This window comes from Pleuronectes platessa, chromosome 1 (genome assembly GCF_947347685.1).
Source record: "Pleuronectes platessa chromosome 1, fPlePla1.1, whole genome shotgun sequence".
NCBI lineage: Eukaryota > Metazoa > Chordata > Actinopteri > Pleuronectiformes > Pleuronectidae > Pleuronectes > Pleuronectes platessa.
In genome coordinates, this window is record NC_070626.1 from 20,318,326 (window position 1) to 20,345,220 (window position 26,895).

General features: G+C 41.8%; 1 protein-coding gene across 2 annotated transcripts in view; it reads left to right on the forward strand.

Moving 5' to 3' along the window:
• dennd2b (DENN domain containing 2B) overlaps positions 1–26,895 on the forward strand; it is a 47,648-nt gene that overhangs the window by 14,361 nt on the left and 6,392 nt on the right. For both annotated transcript variants that reach the window (XM_053447310.1, XM_053447231.1), the window contains exons 2-14: positions 818–916; positions 4,880–6,145; positions 7,856–8,001; positions 12,234–12,355; positions 13,360–13,575; positions 13,944–14,040; positions 14,200–14,244; positions 14,621–14,805; positions 15,742–15,851; positions 16,440–16,509; positions 19,743–19,820; positions 20,939–21,079; positions 21,256–21,404. In XM_053447310.1, coding sequence (XP_053303285.1) covers positions 843–916; positions 4,880–6,145; positions 7,856–8,001; positions 12,234–12,355; positions 13,360–13,575; positions 13,944–14,040; positions 14,200–14,244; positions 14,621–14,805; positions 15,742–15,851; positions 16,440–16,509; positions 19,743–19,820; positions 20,939–21,079; positions 21,256–21,404 — 2,699 coding nt within the window. In that variant the 5' untranslated portion in view covers positions 818–842. The remainder of the gene's footprint in view (positions 1–817; positions 917–4,879; positions 6,146–7,855; positions 8,002–12,233; positions 12,356–13,359; positions 13,576–13,943; positions 14,041–14,199; positions 14,245–14,620; positions 14,806–15,741; positions 15,852–16,439; positions 16,510–19,742; positions 19,821–20,938; positions 21,080–21,255; positions 21,405–26,895) is intronic.

The following is a 26,895-nucleotide window of genomic DNA, read 5'->3' on the forward strand; positions in this document are numbered from 1 at the left end:
AGATTTCCTCTTTGGTTATGATCTGAAATTTAGATCAGGAGCTTGTTCAAATAATGTGTGTTTAGCTGTGTTATTTTCAGTTATGTAGCACTGTGTTGTTAAATAGATGTTTTAAGTGGCAGTATTTCTTTGTTTGAAGTGGAATATCTGTGTCTGAATATATTTAAGTTTCTCTGGCACAATGCGCTCGACAGTCTGTCTTCGTTATGTCACTTACTTTCTGGTTTGTAGAAAGATGTCTGCAATGTTTACACTGGCGATTCAATGTGGCAGATGTGGTGAAGTGGTTCCTATACTCCTGGTTGTCAAGTGCAATCATAGCACCTTGTATTTACATATTAATCTATGATTGGGAAAAGTAGATTTATGTTTAAGAGTATTAGAACTTATAATTTGCCCTGTTTTATTATATTGTTTTTACAGGAACTAGTTTGAATGTATTACTACCTTTGATATGCAGAGACAGATGCTCATTTAACTAAAGTTGTAAGTAGCCATTTTGGGTAACATGAGTTTACCTGTTCAGACTAATTTGGCACTCCCAGTTTTGTCCTTGCTCTGGTCCTATAAGAATGTAGGTTGTCCGGTTTTTTATCTGGCACTGGATTAAATCATTACAATATCAGGTTTGTTATTTCTGTACCAGCTTTAGCTCTATAGAAAATGTTAAGAATTTCCTTATAATTGTTACTGACAAACCCAGACTAGTTTGGTAGAGTCTTAGATTGCAATATCACCCCATATTGTTTGGAGTTGATTGAAATGCATTGAATGCTGCAGTCATTTTAATGTTTTGTGTCCTTGTGTTTTCCAACAGGAGAGTTGGCAGTTTGCAGACAAACATGACTGCCAACAAGAGTTTGAAGGCTGCGCCTCGTGCAGGAGGGGGTAAAACTCCCCGGGAAGCCCCCGAAAGGTCAGTGACATGTGGGACGGGCAGGGTTTGGTTGGTCAATGTGCACTTCCACTTGTGTCACATGGTTTCAGATATAGATTTGTTCCTTTTCGATTTTTAAAGAAGCACTGCACTTACAGTAATATTTATTTTCAACCTGGTTGTTCCATCGGTGATCAGTCTTTAGTAGTTTTCTTTTTTTTTTACCTCATGGAAAACAACGACCTGTGATTGTCAATCACAATAAGACTTCCAAAGCTCTTACAAGTACAATCCTGTATCCTGGACAAGGGCCCCATCCGTCTCTGAACTGTGAGTAGTGAGCTGAAGCTTGTGTTAGCATGTTGAGAGCTGGCAGTGTCCTGCCGGGAGAGGAAAATAAACTTTGGGAATGATATGTGATATCTACACAGTATTCATTCTCACAGTCTATCATCCTGTCCATTTTTAACAAGCTCAAAGTCTCAGTAGCAACAGGCAGGAAGCTGCACACGATCACGTAATGCAGCTGTGAAGCATAGTCTGCATTTACATTGTTCACAGACACATCAGCTTCTGTCAGTCTGACGAGATGATTGTTGGAAATCGTGCGCCTGAAGGTGTTTACATATGATGCGATTGTTGGACTGTTTCTGGATGGAATTTAACACAGACAAAAATATTACTTACAACACCTAATTGCCTGTCGTGTACTTTGGGTCCAGTCACACAATTGTTAATCGTATTATAATCGAGGTAATTGTCACGTTGCTAAATGAGCACGCTCACCACGGAGCTGTCAAGTATACACATTCCCTATGGTAAACCTGATTAAAGTAGATGTAAGAAAAACAGTTACCTCAGTTGTGTGTTCCTCTAGAATGAAAACTGTGCATTTAAATTGAGTTTCTCCTGATAAGTGCCATCACAGTAACAGATTCTTAAATCTCAGATTAAAAGCTCTTGAGACAAAGACGCTTTGCAGCTCCATGTTTCTCTGCATGAGGAGGAATCAGTTGTGTTGGACAGAGCTGCACAATGCGTTCATCGAAACTATGACATCAGCCAGTGATCCATGTCGAGAACCAATTACACCCACGTTTAACTATGTTGCCTCAAGAGGCACAAAAAAGACCTTGAGACTAGTTCAGTTGTTGCTCTTGAAATTCTGGGAAGGACTAATTTCAAAATTTACAAAATACAGGATCTTCCTTTGCCAAGTTTCTGATGTTGTCATAAACCTCAACAATTACAGTTATAAGCAGATCAAAGAATTGTTTTGGCAACTCAGAATACACTGACATGACTGTATAAGAGAGAGACAGAGCTCATACTAATGTTCTACACATCCATACATTACTTACTAATATGTAAATACAACCTCCACAACATATAGAGAAGGCCCCATCCGGACCTGGACCTATAATTTATAAATCATTCTGACAGCACGTTTTTATTAGAACAGGCTCAGCTTTCCCAGCCTTTACAGCCCTGGGTTATCAGCACAGGAAACTCAAATCAACTCAAAGGAAACCAACTGCATGCGTTGTAAATCAAGTCAATGATGCCACTCAGCCAATCAAATCTGGGAATTCCCATGATCATTATGACGGACCGGTGAGTGAGATGCACACGTCAGGGGAAAAGAGAGGAGGAGGAATACACTGACAGTGAGTGAAAGTAAGAACATTTACTTCACAAGGTTTCCTCTAAATAGAGAGAAGTAGACAGCAAAAGCAGAGTTTTTAACCAAGACTGAACAAACTCTTACATGTTCATTCTTCCGACGGGTAATTAAAAGACAGGTTGTCTAATATGCGGCGATTGTTAAAAGCAGCAATGTGAAACAACACGACACAATTCCGGCTCAGATTTAGAATCTTGGCAGGAGGATTGGAGGTGGGATGTAAGAGACATATTAACTGAGGTGAAAATTTATGAACAAATAAGAAGAAATAGGGAAATTTAGTAGTCTTTTTCTGTAAATAAGCTTTTTGTCATGCAGTTTATTTTAACTTGAGATGAAAAAAGAGCATTTGTGGTGATCCGGACCCTTGCTGGAGGAAATGTTCTCTATCTAGACTCATATTTTTAATTGATGACCTCTGCTCTAGAGTTAAATCACAAATAATAACAGAATAACTGGTTGATGAGTATGAATGTTGAACTGTGATATCAGAAGTGCTGTTCCCCTGCTTTCTCCATCCTGGTCAGTAAAAGGAAGTAGCTTGTGGTGAGCATGCCCTTGACTGGCATCAAGCTCTTTGTACAGTACTGTATGTGTGGCCGGCCAGGCTGAGGCTCACTAAACTGGGCTTATTTTTGCAAGCTTGATCCAGACCACTACAAACCCCTGAAACTCCCAGAAACCTAAATAGACTTAGTTCTGCATATATGTTCTTTTAGTGAGTCTAATCGAGAGGTCTTTGTGCTGTAGTCTTTTGTAAGTACTTATTCTGGCTAAATGAGGCTATAAAATGTCAAATCTGTCTTGTTCTGTTTCTGATATTACATTGCAGTTGATTAAATCTTCTACTTTGTAAACAGATCGGATTTGATGACAGTTTGCTGATAGGATATCATCATCTGCAAAACCCCAAATTGTGCCTTGATATTGATAATGAAATAATGTAGTATATGATAATCTGTCAGACACAGGGGCTTAGTTTTACTTTTGATACTTAAACCACATATTGCTGATAATAATTACCCAGGAATTGTTATACTTTGTTGTATCAATAAATGTTTTTATCAGAGCTACAAACATATTCCTTCATGATAAAGTTCACCGTAGATCCCTGTGTGAAGTATCTACAGGAGCTCAAGAAACAAAACGACCAGACACGAGAAATATATTCTGACATACTCAGTTAATGTGAGTAATAAATAAGCAGCAAGTGTCATATCGGTTTATATCCACTTATTCTTTGTTAACAAAACTGTGTGAAGTGGTGTTGACTAATATATCAGTTTATATATATTAATGATATATATAATTCATATTAATGAATTGTATATATCTATTCATCGGACCTCAGATGACTGCAGGCTACTATGGAACGTCTCCAGACTTGAGTCGTCACGTTGAATTCTCTCATGTCTTCAAGGGGAAGTAAGATAAGATGCATCCATCACGCTTGCAGCTCGCAGGTTGTTAGCTGTTGTTAAAAAGTTTCCCCACCCTGGAGCAGGAGGAATGAAACCAGGGAAGGGCAGATAGGTGTGAAGAGAGATCTGTCCCAACCTGCATTGTTTGCTCTGCAGCCCTCAGCTTTCTCCTCCTTCCATAACGCCAGTTTTTTCCCACCATGGCTGTGACATCAAATCTCCCGACGCTTCCCTTTCGCAAGAGTTAGTCAGACTCCCAAGTCATGACAAGGTTTCTGAAAGCGTATGAGTTGTAAGGTGTGAGGGAACTACTGGGAAAGTTTGTTTCTCTGGAAATTTTAAAGGAGGTGAGCACACAGTGTGTATGTGTGTGTGTGTTTCATGCACAATGCTAGAGTCAGCAGTGAGAGTGGGACTGTTGTAACACCTAGTCTCACTTAGCTGCAGGGATCAGAACAGGCTCTGAGGACCAGAGAGGAGCAGTGAGACTTCCAGGTAAGAACGCTGTAATAAATCTTGCTTTCTGTGTGAGGTCCACCGTGATTCTCCTCCAGTGGAAAAATCCACAGCGGCATTTTAATGTAGTCTGTATTTCCTTTGGCTTTTATTTTAATCTTGTGCTGCCAAAGACAAAATACTTTCCTGTGGTTGTTCTAAATAAGTGGCTCAGGTTTTCATTCTGCCTTTGAACTTGGAAATGAATTCGAAACTTTCAGCTGATTCTTGAAAATGTCTTCCATCTGTTTCGCATTGGCTTTCTCTGACTTCTCATGGTGCATTTCCAGGCTGCCCTCATGATTAATCTATTTTATAAAAAGCCTAAAATGTCGGGGGATTTCTGAGAGAGAATAAGAATGTTTACAATGTTAGCTCACACCTTTCTTTGTCCTGTTTCAGGTGCCGGGCTACATCACCGTGTCCCATTCTCTCGGCCAGCCAGGGGCAGAGCCAGCAGCAAATCCTCAGCGACAGTGAGAAGCAGAGTCGGTACGTCCGCACTGACGGCAGGTTCCTGGCACGTGCTGGCTGGAACAGCAAGACAGCGAGCCTGTGCAGTGGTGCATCTCTCGCGGGGGATCGCGACACCCAAGGTCGTCTCACCAAGTCAAAGAGTATCAGTTGCCTGGACAACAGGCTTTCCATCTACAAGCCCACAGGTCAAACCAACTCTTGTGAGGAAAGTCGTAGCATCCAGGAGGAGAAGGACACTAAAGGGGATCTCTCTGCGGGAGGTGGACTAAATGGTAGACCACTGAGCTGGAGCACACTCTCACTGGGACCTTCCTCAAACCAAAGCCACAAGCGTACCCTCTCTCTCACCCGTTCGGTAGCAGGCGTTCCCCCCACCACCATCCGCAAAAAGATCTCAGAATGGGAGTGCAGAAGGGTGGCTCTACCTAGGATGAGCTTGTGTCTGGATAAAAGAGGAGGAGAGCGTGTAGGGGGCAGCGAGGGCTGCCCGAGCCTGCTCTCGTCTCCCTGTAGCGAGAAGACTTTTGACTTCAAGGGGGTTCGCAGAATGAGCAAAGCGTTCTCAGAATGCTCCTACACAGAGACAGAGGCGGAGGAAGGCGTTTCAGACAAAGACACCCTAGGTCGCTTCCAGAAAAGGATAGGCAAGACAGAGTCGTCAGGGACATTTGCGCGTTCCCTGTCTGCTCGGAAGGAGAAGTCAGCCGTCCTCAATAGGATACAAAAGATAGAACAAGCCCTGAAGGACAACCCCAGCTCCCCTCCACGTTACCTGAGCAACTGCTATGCTCCAGACAAGACAAGACAAAAGTCTTTTGTGATCGGGGACGACTTGGACAGTACATGCACCAGTAAGCGCAGCAGCATTTGCTCAGTGACCACCGAGCCAGATGCTGTTTTGGTGCCAGATAAGCTCTCGAAACTCAGACAAAGGTTAAGTGTGGGCTCAGTTAGGTCCGAGAGCCCAGAGCCACCCAGTCAAGAGACCCCTGTTGGCACACCAGTCAACCCCTTACCCAAACCCAAACGCACTTTTGAGTACGACGCCAAACGGGACGAGAAGGGTGTGTCGCCAATCAATGGACTACCTCCAAGCAGGGCCTCTGAGTCTCCACCTCCTCTACCCTCCACCCCTGCACCCACCATCACAGGAAAGACCCAGGGGAAACCCTCCACCAAAATCCAGGACAGGTGAGACTATCAGTGTGATTATATGTCTCCCCTAACTTTGACAAAACTACTCGAGAAGACAGTAGACCAATCTCAGACCGACTAGTCACCAGCTGGCCTCCCGCTACCTTACCTAAAAGGAATTCCACTCACTTTGTAATAAATTTGCACTTGGCAGATACGCACGTTGGAGTTGGAAAAGTTTCCCGCATTTCTGATAAACTTGTGAGTAATGTGGATCACAGGTTAAGTGTTCGCTTTGTTGGCGACGTAGTTTAACGAGTTACTGATCAGGGGCTCAGGTTGAGGTGTTGGAGAGAACTGCTCTCATTATCCTGTGTTTGTTATTAGTCACGATTTAAAGTGGAGATCAGCGTTGAATCCGTCCACATGCTTCTCTAAAGCCTACTGAAGATTAATAATTTACGTCATAGGTTATCATGAGGTAAATGTCTACGTGATCTCAATGGTTAAAGAGCCAATACAAACAATAACAGGTATCTTGCATAGACCTTCATGTTGATCCTGAAATCTTAAGAGATTCACTCATACTTTGCTTGCAGTGAAACACAGGTCACCCGGTTCAGATCATGAGTTAACGTCTGTCCGGAGTGAACTGATCACATGTGGTTGGCACTAAGCACAGACCTGAACTACTACAGTCTCACAGGGAATCATAACTCATCTTTACGCTACTCATTGTTATGTAAGATGTTGGTTTGTTTGTGGTCACCGCATCAATATAAACATGGACCAACACATATTGTTTTATCCATTTGATCCTTTTTTGTTTTTAAGAACAGAAGTGACGTACATGTTTATTTGCATATAGTGCGGGAGAGTGAGATCTGATGAAGTTTTCACAGGAGACACATTCAGGACACATTTGAATGCCAAGTGTGAACACATAGTTCGAGCTGTCGACTTGTGTCTGGATCTCTCAGGATGGATGTTAATTCCAGGTCTGAACAGGGCCACACATTCTCCAGCTCTAAACTAGCAGCAACACATATCCTATACCAGAGAAATCCAACACTTTACTATTCCCTTTTGTTGCATGCATAGCATGAGTCTTGGTTACTTCAGTCCACTGTAGATTATGTATTTTTAACCAACAGAACTCAGAATCTGATGTCCTCAGTGATTGTATGTGAGGGTGGGGCCTCTCTAGATCGTCTCTATGTGAAATGGGGATAAAATCCCTAAACATTCTTCCCCTGGACTCTGTGTTTAACATTCCTGTGGCACTAGCCATTTCAGACCAAGCTTAAAAGCCACAAGTCAATGGTGGGACATGACTGGTTCCTCTGCAGTGGCTGGACGTGTGATGTTACATTGTACGAAGAACACAGCAACACTGTGTGTTCACTCGTGACTTACTCGGGATTTCTCTATGATCGCAGCACCTTTTTATCAGGACGTTTCTGTGTTTTATAATTATTACATCTAACTTATGGATTTTGAGGGATAAGAAAATGTTTTTATAACTACTAGAATTTTCTTAACCACCTGTTCAGCCTCTCTTTTTCCCAGATAGCAAGTGGAGACTATTAGAAGTCAAACTGGCCGTCTGGACTATTTTTAAAAGCATCTGGACTTTTTCTTGTTACCATTATCTTTCCACCTTCTTTGATGCAGACACAGACTTTTTCCCTCGTAATATTTGGTTATGTAACAATGACATTTCTTCCCTCATCTTGTTCTGATTTAACTTTTTTTATTTCTCTCCAGAGAGTCGTGTGAGTCAGAGGATGCTGCGAGTCTACCGTCTTCATATCCGTCCTCACCCACACAGAATGGCACACTGACCACAGACTCACCGAAACGACCCAATTCCAAAAGCACTTTAGAGGAGAATACCTATGAGGACATAGTAGGTAAGAGCATTGGTTCACTGGCTTTGAAAACCTTCATTTCACTCACTGGTTTCTGTCTGACTGGGGTCAATATCAGATACAGTTGGAATGATAGACCAATTGATTAATTGATCAACAAAAAATTAGATGACAACTTTTGATATTCAATCACATGTCATGGTTGTTAAAAAAAAAAAGAAGAAGCTTATGTTTTCATCCCTGTTTGTTTGTTGGTTGGTTTGATTGCTGTAAGCAAGATTACTCAAAAACTACCTGATGGATTATCACAAAACTGGCTGGAGGTATAAGATAAGGGTCAAGGAAGAACCCAGTAAATTGCGGATGGTACGCATCTGGATCAGGGGAGTGGATCCAGGAATTTTTTTATCTATATCTATGTACTTGAAATGAATATCTTATTATAAATTGAAAGTATTGACTACAGATTATACTAAATGCGATATTCTTCTCTGTATCAAAAGAAAATATGTGTTGAAGCGTGAATACTGATATGATATTGTTAATGTGAGTGTGGCGGAGGTCATAGAAGACAGATGTTTTGAAAGCGATAGCTCCTGTGCAACGTGGCCTAATGCGATAAGACTGTGAGAGTAACTCCACCTCCTGCATCTCCCTCATGGCCAGGTGTGGAGGCCAGAAACATAAGTTGACCGGATAAAGTGCAGGTGTAGGTTGTATTTAATATAATGATGGATGGGTTGTCTTCACTGCCATCCAGTATATATTGAAATCAATAGAAGCCACTTTCAACGCCACCTATGGCAAAGAAGATACTTATTTAATTGAAACATTTTATGGTTGAGCACCATTCTCTGACATTGCAACCCTCATGCATCTCAGTGTAAATGGGATCAACCCAGTACTTATTTACTCTGAGATATTGTGTGTGAAATGCTGGACATGTTGAAGAGCCAAATTCCTTTCCACTAGAAAATGACCCCAGGCCTTGTGCCCAGTCTGTTTGCCAGCTCCCCCTGTGCACACTTAATGTGCTGGAAATGTGTGTCAGTGTGAGTAAGGTCTCACGATGAAGCTTGGATTTCAAAGTTTTCACACACTGAGATAGTTTGTCATGATAAATGCTCAGGGTTGACCAAATAAGGACTAATGTGTTTTTTATATGCAAGTATTGTATCACAAGTAGCCGTGCTGTTGTCTGCGAATCCGTGACCAGTGTGCTAATTTTTCTTAAGCTGAGAATGTGTAGAAACAGCATCAGAGCAAGACTGATTTTCATGTGAATCCCAACAAAGGCCCCATTGTTCATCCAGTCTGCAGGTGGGAGTCTCACTTTTGCCAGTTTCTGTTTGTTTACGACAAAGAAATTATCTCTGAGTCTCGACTTAGTTCAAACAAAATGCTTTTAAATTGAGGTCTTAATGCAGGGGGGCCGTTGTTTCCACCAACAACACGATGCAGTTGTTTAAAAGGTCAGATGATCCATTTCAGAGGTAGCCACAGCAGAAGGAAATAAAGTTTTGGCACCTCCACCTGACCTACAGCTAAATCTACATGAAAGTTTGAGATATTAGGGTGACTGATTTTAGTGTAGTTGATAGGTGAAGTGCCAAAAAGCCCATTTCAGACATGAACACTGGAAAACTGGTTCTGGACTTTCTCCGGACTCTGCCCCTTTATGTATGAATAAAGCAGTTGGGTCAGACATGTTCACAGCAAAATCTCTGGAGCATTCAGGTGCTGCTTGGCGTCTAGATGAACCACGCAGAAAGCAAATTCCAAAGTGAAAATCAAGTTGTTGTTTAGACCACACGATCACCAAAGCCTCTAGAATCTCTTTGTCCTTCCAGCTTGACATTTGTTGGTGTGGTCTACATGTGCGGCTCCTCTTTCTCATCCTGAGATATTTGTGTTATTTTTCTTTTTTTCCATTTTGGATCCATTGTGTGTTTGAAACGTCATCAACGCTTGTGGTAACTCCTCGTTATCCAGAGTTTTCAAAGGGCGCTGTCAGGACAATAGCCGGAGTTCAGTGCATGTCTGAAAGCAACTTAAGTGATCTGTTTACACACTGATGAATCACAGCCTTTGCAGCGGCGGTTGTATGATTCAGGGAGTGCGTGTTACTTGCTCATGGTGCTGTCTGCTCTTACTCCTGTGAATAAACCTGGGAGACTGCTGTATATACAATGAAAGATTTCAATTCTTACATACACTTTGAAAGCTACATGCATAGTTGGATCTATGTTGTTGTTATTCTGTGGTGTAAAATATGCCCAAAATACAATTGCGCTTTTCTCCAGTGTGGTCAAACGTAGTTGATGTTCATGACTGACACACTGTATGGTTTTGTGGAACTGCCAGATGTTCTTACAACACTTTAACCAGTGGGTTTTTTTTCGTCCCTCACATATTTCCCTTGAGCCCATGATTGGTTGAGCGGTGCCACTGTACTGTGGCTCGTCCACTTTACCGGGTAAGCTGATACTGACTGTTGGTGTAGCTTGTTCTGTGCCTCGCCCTCGCCCACAGACTCCATTGTGTGCACAGAAATGTAAAATCACAGTTTGCAGCCGAGGTGTGTCCCCTCCCTGCTTAATTCTCTCGGTGTCTGGGGGTGTGTTCGTGAGAGATGTGGATGTTTGTAATCAGAGGAGTAGATTAGTACCCTCCAGTACATGAGCAGCTATATAGACATATCATTTTCCCAGCAGGCTTTCATTACAGTGTTGCTTCAGTTTAATGAGGTAGCGACACAACGTGAGGTCAGACTGCGCTCTCTCATTCCGCTCCTCGGTTGTAATGATGCACAGAAACTCACTCCGCCAAGCTAGTTTACTATGTGACACGGCAAAACCCTCTAAAAGATCCTTGGCAGCGTTTGCCGCTTGCGTTTGTGTGCATGTGTGTATTTACCTCAAACCGTTTCAATAATTAACCTAGAAATAGATAACAGAACAAAGCTCAGCCTGTAGGTTAATCCCCTGTGTTTTTAATAAAACACTCACTCGTTTGAGATCCGGAGTTCATCAGGTTTTCCTCCTACATTCTCAGGAAGAAGGAACCCAGCTACTAAATAGATTTTTTTTTTGGTTCTTTCCCTTTTCTGCTGACAGATAACACTGCTTTTCTTTCTTTTAAAAGTTCCCCTCATGCTTTTCAACACCATCTGGCTCTGTTTTTATTCTTCGATGTGGTTGCTTCACTTTCTCACAACCTTTTTCAGACCCGGCCAAAAAGCTATTCTCAGAGCACATGTCTGAATAGACATGGACGGTGGTGTTACACAAGCTTTTTTCTTTATTGAAGTTGGCTCTCAGCCAGATGACATCAGTGAGAGCAGTGCAGGGCTATGTAATGTTCATTTACTTCCTTTTATGCTATCGCTTATTGGCTAAGGTGGAGAAGTAAAGGAGTCTGTCCTGATTGTAACTTCATGAGGTTAATGAATGTTTATAATATATCAATTTAATGACGATGGAGACCTTAGTTTTTTGTATTAACCATGGCTTTTAAATGTTCTGCTTTTGTTGCAGCTCTACAATACATTTTCACATTCTTTACATTTTACAAATAGGTAGTTATTCTATGAGACATCGATGAAAATGTTGAAAAACACAATCTTGCAATGTTTAAGAAAGAAGAAGGAGATGTGCAGGATCCGCCCCCTGATCCAGATCTGCACCAACATGGAAAGGGTTCTTCCTGGGGTCATGCTCCACCCCTTTTGGGTAAAACTGCTAACTGACAAAAAACAAACAGACAAATGCAGATGAAAACATAACCTCCTTGTCAGAGGGGCCAATATATTTAGTAAATGTTATTTTAATAATTTATATATACAAATCATTTGAATAATTTTACTTCTAGAATGAAAGTGTAAGAAGATGACCCCCCCTCATGTCTCTCAGCAGACAGTTTACATGCCTGGACAGTGACTCACCAGCAGTGTTGTGTCCAGAAGTTTCAGCTGGGCCCACTGGGGCCTGCGGGGCCCATTGCCAACAGTAACTGTTTTGAAAAATGGGAGTTCACTTGAGCGAGCTGGGAGTGACCTTTGACTTACCTTCCTTGACCCGTCTCTTCCCAGACTAACCATAGGGAGGCCCTCTTGTGCCCCCGACACCCTTCACTGCCCTCTTCTTTACCCTTTTGACCCCCTCATCCTCATCTGTCTTCTGTTGAAAAACACCCTTTGTCTATGGACATTTCTTGGCTTTTACTACTGACACTATATTCAAGCTACATTTATTATATGTCCCTCTCTCCAACAGAAAAGGAGAACCCATACGAGGATGTTGACCTGAAGCGGAAGAGTTTGGGTCGGAAGTCTTGCCTGTTCGAGAGCAACAGATCTTGGAGCACCTCTGACAGGAAGCTGAACTCTCCGCCTGAGGTAAAGACATAAACCTGCTGGCATCAACAAGCCTAATGTCTTTTACTGTGGTAAACGTAACAGCCATGTTTTCTTGTTGTACTATGAATTCCCTCGGTGTACGTTCCAATGCAGAGTCCTGGAAAAGATCTCTTAAAGAATCTCACACCTTAGCTTTAGCCCGACGGGAAACAGTTTGATGTGTTTACACCTGGTGATGCTCCACAGAAAGGCCCATTTGTAGATTTGGCTTCCCCTCTTCACTGCTCAAGCTCATGTCTCACTAAGAAAAGGAAGACAGACACCCACAGTTAATGTTGGTTATAACAGACTGGTTTAAGAGCACGGTCTTAGTCAGAACTTTTGCTGTTCTAATAAAGACATAAATAATAAAAGTTAGTCAATTATTATTCATCCCTAAACTTTTCACGATCATCTCAGCTCCTGCACATGAGGAGACAGACAGCAGGTCCTAGTAAAGCTACTTTGATGAAGAGTCAGTTTGTGTCTGCTTCCTATACTTTGCTCTGCTCAGTATCTCAAACTGATCTGCTGTCAAAAATAGAAAAATAGTCATCTTGATTTGTTTAGAAGATGAATTTTTATGATCTCCCGCTGTCTAACTTTTAACACAAATCAATAAGGTTTCACAATGACCCACATTCCCCTGGTTAGACAGTTTTAACTCTTTATATTTTTCAATTCACATTAGCAGTAAATAAATGTAACTACATTAGGGAGGTAAGCGTTAACAGTGAGGCTCATGTCAATGAGATGAAAGTAGTTTCCTGTACATCCCTTAGATAGGCAATTTGAATCAAGCAATAATGAATACAGCAATGATGAACTCCAATATGACACCTGTTGTTTTGGGCTCCGATTAAACTGAAAATTCAGAATGAGTAGATCAAGCTTATTGGATGTTAAAGCCCCTTAGATACTGTAATTCTTTGTAAATACTTTATGAAAGAATGGGAATGAATTAAATGTACCAAACCTTCCATGTTCTTTTATTCCCTGACTAGTTGCCTTCCAAACCCAGTAGCCAGTCCCTTCGCCTCTCTTGTCAGAGTGACAGGAAGAGCCACCGGATGTCACAGTTGTCCAAACGCTACAGCCACGATGAAATGCTGCTTCGACCCCAGATGGGTGTAACATCTTCACAATGCGGCCTCCTGGATGATAGCTTCTGTAGCACCGGCGACACGCTTGCCTCGCAGAGGCACTGGAGGATCCCCAAGGTACACACTGCTAGATCCTACTCAAACATCTACACTAAATCCTTACAGAGCTCTGACTGCGCGCTCTGCTCTGTGTTCACAGAGCAGATCAGGTTTCTCAGTCAGAGGCAGGGCAGCTTTGGATCACTGCTAATTCCTCAGTTTGGACAAGATGTTTCTTAAAACTCCATGTATTAATATGTCAAATGCGTTTCCACCCTCATTGGGCTTTTTATGCTTTATTGTTCGACGACCTTAAAGCACATGTACAGTACTTTACACTATTACTTTTGGCCAGGTATACCCCTCTACTTCCTCTATACTCATGATCAAAATAAACAAAACCTCAGATTACCCAACAGAGCCTTTCCTCTTTCTTCTTTTTACAGCTGGTCCAGAGGATCAACTCCATTTACTGCACTAAACGTGGGAAGAAGAGGTTGAAGAAGCTAACCATTTCCAATGTGGAAACTGCATCTCTGAGAGGTAAGGGCTCTCTGTACTCCCCTTACCCTCTGACCAGATAAGTGAGTAAATATTTGTGTCTTAGCAATGTGGTCGTCGTGCTCCTCTCATAACACATTTCTTCTAAATTGCCCTTTGACCCGTGGAAAACCTTCATGTCCATCTCATGTCTGTCTCCAGATGACAACAGTGAGAGTGAGAGCGACTCCGATGACAGGTTCAAAGGTGAGTGACCTTAGCGTTCATATGCAGGGGTGAGATGCTGCACTTCTGTTTGCGCTCAACTTTTTCTCAGAGATGTTTTTCTCAGGGTTTTTGCAGCAGCTTCTCAGTTTTGGATTTAGCAAAAATGGCCGAGACCACAAAATTGTGATTTGCCACATGCAGAGATTATCAGTAGACCACACAATTTCATCACATCGAGATACGATAGCAGGCATGAATACTGATATTTTCTCTCTATTTTGTTGCTTCAATGAAAAAGAATAAGACCAATACAATTCCCTGCCTATCTATAGAGACTGAGATCCTTAAATTAACATGTTGTAGTTTAAAGTGTTTTGGTCAGTAAATGTAATGTATTTCTGTTCATTTCCCTCAGCTCACACCCAAAGGCTATTGAAACTGCAGTCTATCCTTCGACGGGCCCCAAGCTACCGCACACTGGAGCTGCAGCTCATTGAGTGGCAGGAGAGAGAGCTCTTTGAGTATTTTGTGGTTGTTTCACTAAAAAAGAAAGCCAGCAAAAACTCTTATTCCCCAGAGGTCACCTACCAGTTCCCAAAGGTAAAAGCATGAAAGACATAACTGATTCCCTCTGTTGCTACTCTCACCTTTAAAATTGGCAGAACAAGAATGAATAGTGAAAAGGTTCACGCATCCGGACCTTTACAGTGGTTTTAAGTGTTTAAGCTCAGGAATTAGAAATCACAAATAATTCACAGAGCTGCTGACTATTTTACAAGACTTAAGATGGGTCAGAGCCCCATTGTCAACAGTAGTGAATGACTTTGTCAGCAGGAACTGATCTTAAAGATGGAAATAACAAAAACTAAAATGGCAATGTCAAGAGCGTATACCTTTGCCAAGGCCAAACAGTCGCCTTAAATTCAATCAAGTTCGACCAAATTGCACTCAGCGATATCAGTCCCATAAATAAGCATGATTTTTATATCAAGATCCATGAATTCTACCCTGAGAAATCGTTGAAGATGTCGGATCTCACAATGTTAAAGAAAGTGAAAAATGTATTCCTGGATCAAGCTCCTGGTCTGGATCTACATCAAAATGTAATACGTTCTTTCCTGACCACTAACACATCCTCCCACCAAATTTTGAAGTAGTCCGCCCTGTAGTTCTTTTGTAATCCTGCTAACTAACAGATAAACAGCAATCAAATGTAGATGAAAACGTAACCTCCTTGGCAGGGTAATACCCAAAATCCATTTCTGTGCCAGGGAAGTTTTTAGGGATTATTATTTTAGATTTGGTTCAGCAGAAGTGTCTCCTGGGAGAAGTTCATCTCTGCCAGCCAGGGGAAACACTCGCTCTGTTGTGAGTTAATGAGAACGGAGTGGGGCAACGCTTTAACCTTGTATGGGAGAAATAATATTCTGGTCATTTACTATTCAGACTGATATCAAGGGGGGGTTTAAAAAAAAAAAAGTAGGACAGAGTTAACTGTAGGAGAATGAGCTGACTGAAACTTCTCTCCTCTCACAGCTAGAGAGGCCTACCAAGCAGATGAGGGAGGCAGAGCAGAGGCTCAAAGCTATTCCCCAGTTCTGTTTCCCAGATGCAAAAGACTGGAGTCCTGTCTCGGAGTACACCAGGTATGACCAAGAATCTTGTACATGTACATAATCGTTGGAGCAGCGATGAAGCCTTGTACTACAGCGGCCAAGATATATCAAAATCTTTCTTTTAACCATCCAAAAATGTTCTGTTAAATGACCACATCTTTCTAACTTTCTAAAAAAAATCTAAATCCAAAATTTGTATAATGCACTAAATGTTCTTCATGCCATTTTCTCTAAAAGCCACATCTCGTACATCTGAGTAAATTGACCTTCCCCTTTAACTCTTTGCCATAACACCAAACAATATAAGCTGTTGTTAAATGGGTAAATTCAAGGTTTAGAGGGAACACAAAGTCACTATCATGGTAACAGAACAACTGCTATACGAGCAGAATATTTTGAGGCTGTGTTACCAACAATAATATTATTGGACAGATGCTCATCGACACAGCATACTGTTGATATTATCTCAAAAGCCCCTCCACCCGTGTTGATGGCATGTCAGATAAAACCTTATCTGTGTTTTACAGCTGCTACACCCTCACATAAATGTAAAAATCCTGTGCCATGTCTGTTTCGTATGTGCAGTGTGTCTACATGTGTCTTGTTTTTTTGCCACAGCGAGACCTTCTCCTTCATGTTGACTGGAGAGGACGGCAGCAGGAGGTTCGGGTACTGCAGGCGCCTGCTGGTAAGCCACCGTTAACTCTCCATCTCCTCCTCCCTGCTGAGCCCTGTTTGTTGTGACAGAGCGCTCTATGTGAACATGTTGTAATGGTTTCCTGTGGAGCTACTGATGTGTTTCATGACCATCCATCTTGGCAGCAGGAACGAGATCGTATATATAAAAAAAGGGAAAACTAGAATGGCACTTAGTAGAGCGCTTACCTCTGCCACGGCCAAACAATCCTACTCATCACTGACTGGTTTAGACATAGATGTCATCATCATAAATCTTTTTTTTTTTTTTTACATCCAGATCCAAAATTCACCAATATGTCATCCCTGCATCAAGTTGGATGCAAATTGTCTCATTACTTTAATAATAACAAAGAAACATTATTTCACTGTGTCTTTTTAAACACCCAAGGACACATTCAATCAGTAATAAACACATGAATAATTACAGTTAAACCAAATGTTAGAATCAGATTAGGAGACACAAACATCTACCAGTACACTGTATGTGACACAGGAATACTGTGAATGAACCAAGGTTAAAATCAGGTTAAGAGGTAAAGATACAAAACAGTAAGAGAGACGCACAACTAAAGAGTGTAAATCCAAAGGTTAAAATCTGCCCTTTTAGTGTAACTCTGCCAAGAAATAAACAAAGTAAGATGGCACTCAGTAGAGCGCATACCTCCCCCAAGGCCCAAGATACAGATCTTTATTTGGATTTCCCCAGATTTTGCACACTCATAAATATCTGTCCCCTAAACAAGCCTGAATTGTTTTGAGACGACAACGGATATGTTGAAAACGCCTCATTTAAAAATGTTAGAGAAAGTGAAGAACGTTTCCTGGATCCGCCCCCTGATTCGGATCTTCACCGAAATTTAAAGAGTTTCTCCCTGAGCTTCGTGGTAATCTGTCCATTAGTTTCTGCGCAATCCTGTTAACCAGCAGACGGACAAATAGACTAATGAAGACGAAAACATAAACCCCCTTGGTGGAGGTAACAAATCAAACAAACCAACAGAAATACATAACATAACCTCCTTGTTGGAAAATTGCCTGAAACTGAACCTCGTGTAAATCTTTATTAATGGTTAAAAAATGTATAGCATTTTTTAGTACACTGAACACCAATCCAGTCATTATTATAGCAGCTGATCAGCCTGATGGTCCAAAGACTTCTCATCCTTCTGTTGTTGTTCAAGTCTGCCCAGGAAATAGCTATGGTTAGAAGTAGTAACAGAAACATCTGGAATAACAAACATTCAGACCACATCGCTATCGCCGATCTCAGTTGCTACAAAAATGCATGGACCTAGTTTCAGTTCTGCAAAAATGTAAATCTGTCTCTTTCAATATATTTAAAATTTGATATAATTACAATTTTATCTGAGAGAGAAATAACAACATAATGTCCACATTCAGTCGTTGTCATAAAGTGTTTAAAAATATGATTGAAAATGACTCATTCGGTTTTAACAAGAGTTTCTCAGGAGAGTCGAGACAAAGAGAAACCATGAAAAACCCAAACCTTGTCATTGTCGAGCATTTCTTCTCCGTAACGAGCCCGGGAAGAGCTTTGAAGTCGTTGAGTTTCCTATTTAGCTTGCGGGTAGCGAGCATGACTGTGTGGGATTCTGTGAATGTGGTGGTGATTTTGTTTGCCATTTGGTATTTCAGGACGTTTACAGCACTGCAGTGTGTATGTTCTCAGATGTTAGCAGGGAGTGTCTTCGCCATCCAGCGGGACATCCCGACTGGAAATTCTTTAACAAGACATAAAGAAAAAACACTTTTTAACTCTGCTCTCACGGTTGATCTGCCCTGTTGATCTGCTCTCCTCGATAGAAGCAGATTTTTAATGAAGGTGGAAGAAGAGGTGCGCTGCTCTCCTCCAGTAACTCCGTTTCCTCCCCGCTGTCTGTCCAGCACTTGGCAGTAACCAAGCATTCCTGAGGACTTGAATCAAGCTCCACATAGTTGATTTAATCGTCCATTTGGAAAAGCGGAGGAGAAACAAGAGGAGAAATTGTATACCTAATATGGACAAGTGAATTGGCATTTCTCGAGTGCTTGTGTTCATTTGTGTGTGTGTGTGTGTGTGTGTGTGTGTGTGTGTGTGTGTGGAAGCACATAATGGTCTGTGAGCGTACAGAGGAAGGTAGATATGATCAGAGCAGCAGATAAACCACCTGTGTTTAGGAAGTCCTTAACCACATGAAAGACTTTCACCTCAGATGACAAACTAGATTGAAGACTTCAGCTACACTATATAAACAGCTTATCTACATATTATATTATCATGATCAGACCCTTAAATATATATATATATATATATATACATACAGTATATGTGTGTGTGTGTGTGTTTTAAAAATACAATAGGCAACAATTCTTTAATTGCCTAAAAATGACAAGACCTGTTTAATATATTATTTTAACTTGTGTACCAACATTATCCAAAATGATCAGCCCCAGAGAAATCACACATTTATTCTGGGAAACAGGACGTTTCATTTTTGTCGCCTTTAAATTGCATCACATCTTCTTAATGATTTTGTCAGTCTGCCATAACTTCCAGGGCAAATTCCATATGATGAAGGGAAAACATACTGCTAGCCCGTTTCTACCTTCCTCTGTTTGCATTGGTCACACATAATGAAACGTGATTAGTCATTCCCATTTGCTGCTTTGCCTGAAAACAAACTTATTACCTCATCCATGAACATGAGTTATGTCTGGTAGATCAATGATGGTGAAGACAACATCTCCCATGATGCCAAAGCGGCTTCACAACATCATTAAACTAGGCCTTTGGTTATCGTTTTGATTGAGAGAACCCAAGCTACCTATGCTACAGTTAGACAAAGTAGTTCAAAATAATTATTCAGTCTGTGAATATAAATTACTAATGACTCTCTAAAGCTGAAAAAACATCCTTTACAATGTCGGGGTTTATCTCATCTCAGGCTTAAGGACAGCATTTTTAGCATTTAAGCCTGGGGGGGGGGGGGGGGGGATGAGATGCAAGCATTTGGCAGACAAGGAGAGTTGCATCATGGGAAATGCAGGATCCACTGATTCGGGGGCCTGATTTATATTTTGGCCTGTTGAAGTGCAGAGCTATACTGCTGAGTTGCTGGCCCAGGAGTTTTTGTGGTCAATTTTCAGAACATCTGTGAATGTGTCTCTTCATTGAGTCGATTGAAAGTGTTTCAATGAGTCTCTGTCGATTTTCTCCCACAGCCGACTGGGAAGGCGCCGCGTCTTCCAGAGGTGTACTGTGTCATCAGCAGGCTGGGCTGTTTCGACTTGTTCTCCACAGTGAGTTCAATCTGGCCCTCTAGCCACACACACACACACACATACACACACACACACACACACACACACACACACACACACACACACCCAGATACACACACGCAGTAACATTAACTGTGTGGTGTTGTAGCTGCGGTTCAGCCTGTCTCACAGCTGAACTAAATGACTTTCAGCAGGCTGTCTGCTGAAGGCCTGTTTGTCGGTTAACCTTATTTCATTGTCTTTTTGAACATTTTGATTTCCCACAGCGAATGTTTCCTTCACTTTTGTCTCAGTGGCGCTAACATGAAGCAGATCAGTCGCGACCTTTTTTTCTGATTACTTCATTAATTCAAAGTGAGTGAATCCAGTCTGTGGAAACAAAGCGGCTGCTATATGACAATATACAAATAATAAAAACATGGCAGACGGGGCACACAGTGTGTTCTGTATCCATTATTTAATAATAGGGACCTTGTGGAGCTTTTTGAAAAGTTGTAAATCCTGAACCCTGAAAGGAAAAATCTGAAACGTGTCTTTCGTAGTTCAGTGATATAGAATAACTTCTACACTGAGCTGAACTCGTGCTTCACAACTAATTAAATGGTAAATGTTTTGTCTGGTTTTGCATCATGTGATATAACACCTCAGACGTCTCTTCTTTGAGAACAGTGCAGACACAAACCTGAAAATGAAAGGAGGCTATTTTTAAAGTGCTCTCATGGTAACTGGGAGCTGATGGCGGTGTTTGATTTCATTGGGAAAGAGAAACACAGACAGATGAAGAGAGAGAGGTGATATCACATGACCTCGAAAATGAGCAATTCTCCAAGCAGCTTTCCAGACAGAGGCCGTTTGGACCCAAACAGGCAGACAGGCACACTGGGTGGAATTTTCCAATCACACAGACACGGAGAGAAACGCATTTGCTATTTTTCCAAACAGAAAATGAATACTTGGTTCCAGACAATTGCGTTTACACAAACTTATAAAAATATGTTTCCATTAATTGTCACCCTGATCAATAACCTTGACGAAGGGGCAGTTTTTTCCCTCTTGGCTATTCAACCATAAACCTTGTGCCGTGTTATTTTGAAAATATATATGAAAGCGTCTGTGCTCCTCCTTCCAATGTTCAGATCCTGGATGAGGTAGAGAGACGGAGAGGTGTCTCAGCAGCTCTGGTCTATCCCTTCATGAGGAGTCTGATGGAGTCGCCCTTCCCTGCACCAGGGAAGATTATCAAAGTGAAGACCTTTCTGCCTGGAGCAGGAAATGAGGTGAGAGCTGCCAACAATGCCTGACACCTCTGCTCATCTCTGGCACTACTTAAATCACGCACACGTCAGGAAATGTGGGGAAAGGGGCAGAGGGATGATGTGCAGTAAATTATCCGGCTTTCCAGGATCAATCCCATCACCACGCCACAAATTTCACATCCTTTGTGTTCATGCAGGTCATCGAGCTGAGGCGGCCCACCGACTCCAGACTGGAGCACGTGGACTTTGACAGTCTGTTCAGATGCCTCAGCGTACGGCAGGTGATACGAGTCTTTGCCTCGCTGCTGCTGGAGCGCAGAGTCATCTTTGTGGCCGAGAAACTCAGGTGAGCCCGAATATTCATCTTCAAAAACAAACTTCAAATGAAAGCCAGCCATTAAATTCACCTCTTCTGTCACAGCTGGTTGTCTACTGGTGGAGCCATATGACAGACTTGCAACTCAAACACCTTAACAGGTCCCTGTCACCATCAACAGAATAGAAGGGGTTAGACGATGGATGGATGATGGAGAATTTGTAAACACACATCATCTGAAAATATATTTTTTTGGCTATTTGGCCTTTATGGATAGGACAGCACAAGCGTTAAATAGGAAGAGATGGGGAAGAATGGCTGCAGCCTCCTTATCCATAGCCCTGTGCTGTGGTTTTGTCCGTGTTTTTTGGTGTCGAACTGTTTGATTATTATGTATTGATTAGTATTAGAAAGTCAGGCAATAGTCCATTAAGTCAGCTGGCTGTTTTTATAACCAGAAGTAAAGCTGGGTCATACGAATGAGAGTCACAACAAGGGGGGAACAGGGTGCGATTGATAAGAGTCTCCAAGGACTCAGTGTCCCAGTCTGTCCTGTTGTTACCAAAAAGAGAGGCTTGCTTTTCGAGGATTGGAGGCGAGGGTGGAGTGGGAGGAGATTTGAGAAGAGGAGTAATCTCTCCATGTATCAGAGCCCAGTTTAAACAAACATCAGTGGGGGCAGTGACTGCGAGGGGAAGGAATGCACTTCCTGTGTGCACGACTCTGCCCTGTGTGATCTGTGGCTCGACTGTCACTATTTGACATATGATGCCACATTCACTCCCTGTGTACGAGTGGCACTCTCTGTGTCCCCGGAGGAAACCGGCCTCCGCTCCTCATTACCAGAGGTGATAACATCGAGGAGTCACTGGGCAGGGATCTTCAACTGACTCACGACACAATATTATCAAGATTTATTATCCAATAACAGGCAATTATGTGATTTAGTGATATGTGATTAATCTAAATATCTGTTTACTTGCTGGGATGAACATAGATCTAAAGGGATGACATATTTAAAAGAGTTAATATGCAGCACTTCTTTGAGCCGTTTTCTGCATAACAAGAGTAATTTCCTTTTATCCATTTCATGATTTGTGACTGAGTCGTGCCAGGAAGATTTTCACCTCAGTGGTGAGGACAACAATTCCCATGATCCCACGCTGCTTCATAATGTCATCTTTCATTATTATTTTGATTGAGAGACCCCCGGGGACCGCATTTTACGTTTAAAAAAAATGCATTATTGTGGTTTGCACAGGACGAATCCCATTTGGTGATTTTCCCCCCATTAGGGTTTGATGTGTGCGCTTATTTTCGGGAAATGTCTCAATAGCTGTTGGATTGATTACCATGAAATGAAGTACTGACATTTATGTTCTTCTCAGTAGGATTTCTAATTATTTTGATGGCTCCTTCAATTTGATGTCATTATCCATCTTTAACAAAATACCCAGAGGAAAACGGTGCACGTTATTATTGCTAAACATCTCCTTTTAAATTTGGGTTGTCAAAGGTTCAAAAGATCATTTAAAAAGTCTGTAGTGGTAGAATACCACTAAGTGAAATTTCATGACACAAAATAACAAATATGATCTATAATCTGCTCAAACCATGTGTGTGTGTGTATGTGTGTTGGTTTTAAATGTGCAAGCATGCAGGGGTGCATGTGGAGCTCCTGTGTTTTGGTTTGTTTTAAAAACAGCGAAAGGGCCTCACTGCAGCATTAATGACTTTTATGATAAAAAGCGCTGCTCCCTCTGGGGCTGTGGTATATAATCCATTCCCAAAATACCTCGCCACTGGAACATGATGTATGTTTCTTTCCCTGAAAATGCACATTCAGTGCAAGCAGGGGCCGAGGGGAAACACCATGTTAGGCAATAGTTCTCTGTGGGGTCTTCTGTTGCTTGTTTTCTGGCATGTTAACTCTTGCTGTAGTGAGAAAATATTTTTTCGTCAGGGGTCGTTGCTTCTACATGAAAGTCGCCACAGACAATTTATTTTAAGAGCATCTTTCAGCATCTGATGCCTGTAATAACAATGCCTAATCAGATAGATTCATCACCAGCGAGGTCACTGTTTAACTGCTTAACTCAACTGACCTGCAGATGCTAAATGAGTTTGTGTTGCAGTCTAATGTGAACAGCGTCTGCCAGTCTGCAGGATAGAGTTCAGGTTGGTTACCAGACTTAAGTGCATGTCTTGGCATGGCAGTGAAATATTACTACAGTAAAAGTATAACTACATGTTGGATCTAGACGACTTTCTCCACTGTGCTACTTCATTTTTTAATTAATCCAATATATATCCACTTGGCCAAAGATTCAACTATTATTACAACTAATCTCTGTGAGACAAAAGCTCAAAGATAAAAACTGAACTTCAGATTTTGATTTTTTTTCTTTCTTTATTTAGTTGATGCTATAAACTTGTTGAGTTCTTGAGTTGAACAACAGTCTTTTAATGTCCTCCATTATACACATGTGAGAACACAGGTTTACGGTACAGTCAGAACAGAAAGATGCTAACTTTGAATATCCTGAAATCAAACGTTTTCAGCCGAAGTTGTCAGTTAGGGGCTTTGTGTAAATGATGCTTCACACATTTATAGCTTCAAATGACTAATTCAAACCAAAAAATGATCCCTTGAACATGATGAGAACTTCCTAAAATCATAGTAGTCATCCTTGAGTAATATTTATTTGACCTTTATTTTCGAGGAGCTGGGATTTATGACCTAAACTGCAACCAGCCAACAGGTGGCGATCAAAACACAGGCTCTGTCATGTCGTTCATCATTATACAAAGTCAGCAGTTTTACAGTTTGCTTTCAGATCCCAAAGAAAAGTCAGAGGATAAAGTGGATGTTTGGACATTCAAAGGACGGTCTAATATTATCTTATATAATGTTGATGTCAAAGGCTCAACTGAGGGACTGCATAATAATAAGGAATGTTTTTAAATTCTGTGAATCATGCAGTTTTTCTAGTGGGTGTCCAGGAATAAAAAGTGAGTGAGTGTCTCACATATTGACTGATGTAGGAAAGAAAAAGAAAAACACATAAGGGTATGAAGAGTAATCTGTTTGAGAAAGAGAGAAAGGGAGAGAGAGAGGGGGGGGGGGGGGGGGGGGCGATGGACAGGGAAGAGACTATAGAAGAAAACTAAACAGTGGCTTCTGAACTTTTCCGAGACACTGGGAATTAATCAAGCTCCCTTTTCCAACATACAGAAGCTTGAGTTTCACTCTCTGGTGTCCCCTTAGTAAAAACTTTAAACTGGTTATTTAACAACATAATAAAAAATCTAAGAGTCTATGTTGAGGAGCTTACCTGGGCTTTTATTTTGTTTTTGTAATAACTCTGTGTCTGAAAGTGAGTTGGAGGCACCAACATGTGACTGCACTCCTCTGACAGGTAGAATTATTGCCTGCGCCGCCGGCATATTTTTGATTGGCTCTCGTTTCATTTAGTCTCTGGTTGTTTCTCAGACACTTTCTGAAACATGCTCTGCAGACATGGCATGAAGCCAAAACCGCTTTTAACAACTTAACCTGTTTTCCATGTGGTACTTGGCTCTGGGGTAGAGCGAAGCCCGCTCACTGTAAACACGTGAAATGTTTCTGTTTTTCAAAAAGCCTTGGCTATTACCGGAGCCGCCACAGCTGATTTTTACATCATAGCCGCTCTCGTGAATGTTTACACCCACACGCTGACGCTCGCATACACATGTAGATGCTCATATACACAAACACCTGCACACATTCATCTGCTCTCAGGACGGCCTCAATCACACTGAGACACTCCTGAGGTTTTAATAAGAGCCCGTATAGAGTTTCCCACCAGGAAGCTATTTCTCATTGTTAAATGACTTCTGCTGTTTCCTTTTGTGGAGCTGTCGAGCTGTAGACTGAGGACCAGTGAGTGCAGGTGCTTATTAACAGGAAGTGAGGGAAAACCATTAGTGAACTACAGGAACATCAGATAGAAAGTGCACGTGCAGCTTGTCGTAGAACTCCTTCAGGTGGAGGCGTACGCTGCAGCCTCTGTAGATGATCTCTAGGTATTATTTCGAGCTTGGGAAAAGTTTTAACAGTGAAGAATGGTTTTGCGGAGCTTTGTGCCACAGCTGGAGTCTGACAGCTGTACTTCAGTCTCTTGGTCCTCTGTCTGTGGAATCAGTCTTAGCCGTGGCAGGACTGATAGACACAGTGCACTGCTTTAGTAGAGCAGTGAAGCATGTGGTGATACAGCCTCTTGACTCCGGCCCTCTCACTTTCTCAAGCACAGAAATTTCCCCTCCTCCTAGTCATCCTCTGGGCTTCACAGGCTAAGCCTCTCGATCCCATGTTTCCTGGAGTATCTGCCAGTTCAGCCTCGCACACACTAAACCCGGCCTGGCAGACCTACGAGAGCTAATATGTCAGGATTAGCCCCCAAACCTCAACACATCGCAGCTCTGCTCAGATCTCACCTCTGCAGAACTGGCTCACTTTCTTTTTCCTAGACTGGGGGCATGAAAGGGAAATTTTAATGAAATTAATCTTGGGTTATGCTTGCGTGGTGTAGTTTTTACAAGTGAAAACGTGGGTTAAACATTAAAAACAGACTCAAAATGTGCGTCACTTTGGTAAGATTAATTCCCTCATAGCTCGTTGCTTTGGGTCTCAGTGAGGATCAGTCAAAATCAGCTGTCGTCTTTCTGCGGTCAGTTAAAATGACTCATACAACTAGAATGGCACTCAGTGGACCGCATACCTCCACCAAGGCCCAAAAATCCCCTTTAATTCAATCAAGCTGCACCCAGTCATACACATCGCTCCTCTAAGTATGCCTGATTTTTTTTTTAAATCAAGATCTCTGCATTATCTCTTGAGAAATTCACAAAAACGTTTAAAATGTCTTATCAAGCAATGGGGAAAGAAAGGGATCAAAATATTCCTGGACCTGTCCTTAAAAACCTGCTCCAAAAGTTAATGGGTTCTCTACCCATAACTCCACACTTCCACCAAGTGTCAAGAAAATCAGCTCAGTAGTATTTGTGTAATCCTGCAAACAGACAGCCAAATCTACACTTATCTACATATATTCAGTCAGGAACACTCTCGTCGTAATTCAAGCTTTTATAGGAACAGATGGAAACATAGTTTGGCTTGGTGCTGATGGCTCCACTTGTAAAATGCTCCCTGAATTAGCCAAGTAGCATCCTAAGCTAAACAAGGACAGCAGTGCAGAAATCCTTCTATATAAGACTGAGCCTGAAGCAGGACATCGAGTAGCATTTTAAACTGTTGAGCCTGGTAAAGACTGCAAACTAGAAAAGTGGACGCTGCGATGGGGAAGGCAAATTTTCAGCAGCAGTGTGAGGCAGCAGTCTGGTATCAGGGAGTGAGGAGGGTGTCATATTTACAATAAGTGGACCTCCAACTGATTGGACCACGATCAGCTGGCTGTGGGGCGTATGAATTCCATGTCCTGCATGAACTAATGCAAAGTTTCATTGAACCCCCCAAAACTAT